Source organism: Protobothrops mucrosquamatus, unplaced genomic scaffold (assembly GCF_001527695.2).
Source record: "Protobothrops mucrosquamatus isolate PMUCROS unplaced genomic scaffold, P.Mucros_1.0 scaffold1345, whole genome shotgun sequence".
Classification (NCBI taxonomy): domain Eukaryota; kingdom Metazoa; phylum Chordata; class Lepidosauria; order Squamata; family Viperidae; genus Protobothrops; species Protobothrops mucrosquamatus.
The window spans coordinates 190,164-192,484 of NW_015387541.1; the positions used below are offsets into that span (position 1 = coordinate 190,164).

At 35.2% G+C, this 2,321-nt stretch overlaps 1 protein-coding gene across 1 annotated transcript in view; it reads left to right on the forward strand.

The window, feature by feature from the left end:
- The window catches only part of LOC107292458 (receptor-type tyrosine-protein phosphatase T-like), a gene marked incomplete at its 5' end in the record, with an annotated part of 181,919 nt that overhangs the window by 170,683 nt on the left and 8,915 nt on the right, over positions 1–2,321 (forward strand). Inside the window, 2 exon segments of the mRNA XM_015821547.1 lie at positions 156–281; positions 2,110–2,273. Coding sequence (XP_015677033.1) covers positions 156–281; positions 2,110–2,273 — 290 coding nt within the window.

Sequence of the window (2,321 nt, forward strand, 5' to 3'; positions counted from 1 at the left end):
AAAAAGGTGCCGGAACTCCGTTCTGGGCGTTCTATGAAAAAAAAAAGCCCTGCTTTAATATAAATGAAATTCTAAGATTTTGTGTGAAAGTGGGTGTTTTGCATTTCTCCCTTTTCCCTCCTGATTTATGTTTGTTTTCCTTTTGTTATGATCAGCTTTGTATGCAGTACTGGCCAGAGAAGACATCTTGCTGTTATGGGCCAATCCAAGTGGAATTTGTCTCTGCTGACATAGATGAGGATATTATTAATCGGATATTTCGGATCTGCAACATGGCAAGGGTAAATAGAAGTCAAATAATTTTCTATCTATATTCAGTCTGCAGTTATTAATTAGGATGCCTTGGGATAATATAATATTATATTATATCGGGATGCCTTGGGATAATATAGGTGGGATGATCATGTTGTTACTGTTCTTCGGCCTGTCTGCCTGTCTCTTTTGAACATAGATCTTCAGATAGGTTAGATTTATTGAAAGGGTCAGTTATAGGAAATGAAGACAAAATAGTTCTTTTGTTCCATTCTGTTTGTTCTTTATTAGTTAATTTACTCTTTATCATTCTACAAGATGTTAGAATGATCTCCGCTCTTTGCTTATTATCTTGCTTGTATAGTTTTAGACCCCCATCAATTTGCAGTATTGGCAAATATTTCTATAAGTGGGGCTTATTTCCTAATTCCTGCCTTGTTTTTTTTATAAGCTATATCTTATCTCTCCTAGCTACTCTCTATTTATCCTTGAACTTGAATTTTGGAAGCATCTAATAGACTAGAACAGGAAGACAGATATGAATCCAGGTTTTGCATGAGAAACATCAAAGAAATGCCCAATCTAGGATTATATATTCAAGAATATATAATTATAAATTTTAGTATAAATCGGTTATTGTTCATAGCTTCCTCTAATATGGGCAGTCAGCTAATACAGGTATTCCTCGACTTATGACTACAATTGAACCCAAAATTTCTATTGTTAAGTGAGACATTTCTTAAGTGAGTTTTGTCCCATTTTACAACATTTCTTGCCACAGTTGTTAAGTTAATTTATCACTGTAGTTGATACGTTACTAATCAGGTTGTTAAGTGAATCTGGCTACCCCATTGACTTTGCTTGTCAGAAGGTCACAAAAAGTGATCACATGACCCTGGGACACTGCAATGGTGATAAATATGAACCAGTTGCCAAGCGTCTGAATTTTGATCACATGGTCATGGGAATACTGCAAAGGTCATAACTGTGAAAAACAGTAATAAATCACTGTTTTCAGTGCCATTGTAACTTTGAACCATCGCTAAATGAACTGTTATAAGTTGAGGACTACCTGTATGAACAAAAGATAAAGATTAACATGGTTTCAACTTTTCCCATTTGGCAGTCCCTCTTTCATCACCCTGTCTATATATCAAACTTAACTCTTTTCTCTGCTACAAAGCATTGACGATGGAAACAATTTCTCTAACAACAGATATGGTATAAAATATCCCCTTTAACCTATTATTTGTATGTATAATTGTGCCTGCAAAGGAAGACAGAAGAGTCAGACTATTTATCAGCTACAATTTTCTTTATAATGCTTTTAGAAAATAATTGCCGTGTTAATGCTAAATATGCCCTGGATATTCAATCTTTTGAAGTAATTAACTGAATACCATTATTGTCTGTTAATTAAAAATGATTTTTCTTTCCATTTTTAAAAGAATAGAATTTAGTTTTTTATTCTAGAGCTGATATCGTCCCCAAATTTGCTCATCACATTCAAGAAAGAACTTACAGCTTCTATTACTAGTAACTAAGTCTATGTGGTATATTTCCCAATGATGCTTACAAAAGGCTTTCTTAACATGGCATCATTGGTTTCCACTCTGAAGCAGGAAAAGTGTTTCCTTAATTTTTCTATTATAACTGAAGAATGTTCTAGTATGTATGCTCATTAAAAGGCCACCTGGGATAAACACTTCTGAAAATATTCCCCAATTCCTGCAGCCAAAATGAATGAGAAATCTTCTTTCAAAGTTCTTAGAACACAACACATGATCTTATGTGGGTATATAGAAGCATCCATACCTTCCTTTTCATGATTCAAGCAATCTGCATTATTTTCTTTAGCCGCAAGATGGGTACCGTATTGTTCAACACTTGCAGTATATTGGCTGGCCAGCATATAGAGACACTCCTCCTTCTAAGCGCTCTCTCCTGAAAGTGGTCAGGCGGTTGGAAAAGTGGCAGGAGCAATATGATGGGCGAGATGGTCGGACTGTGGTTCATTGCCTGTAAGCATTTCTGCATCCTTGTTTTCTGTATTAAGTCTGGATTGCCTG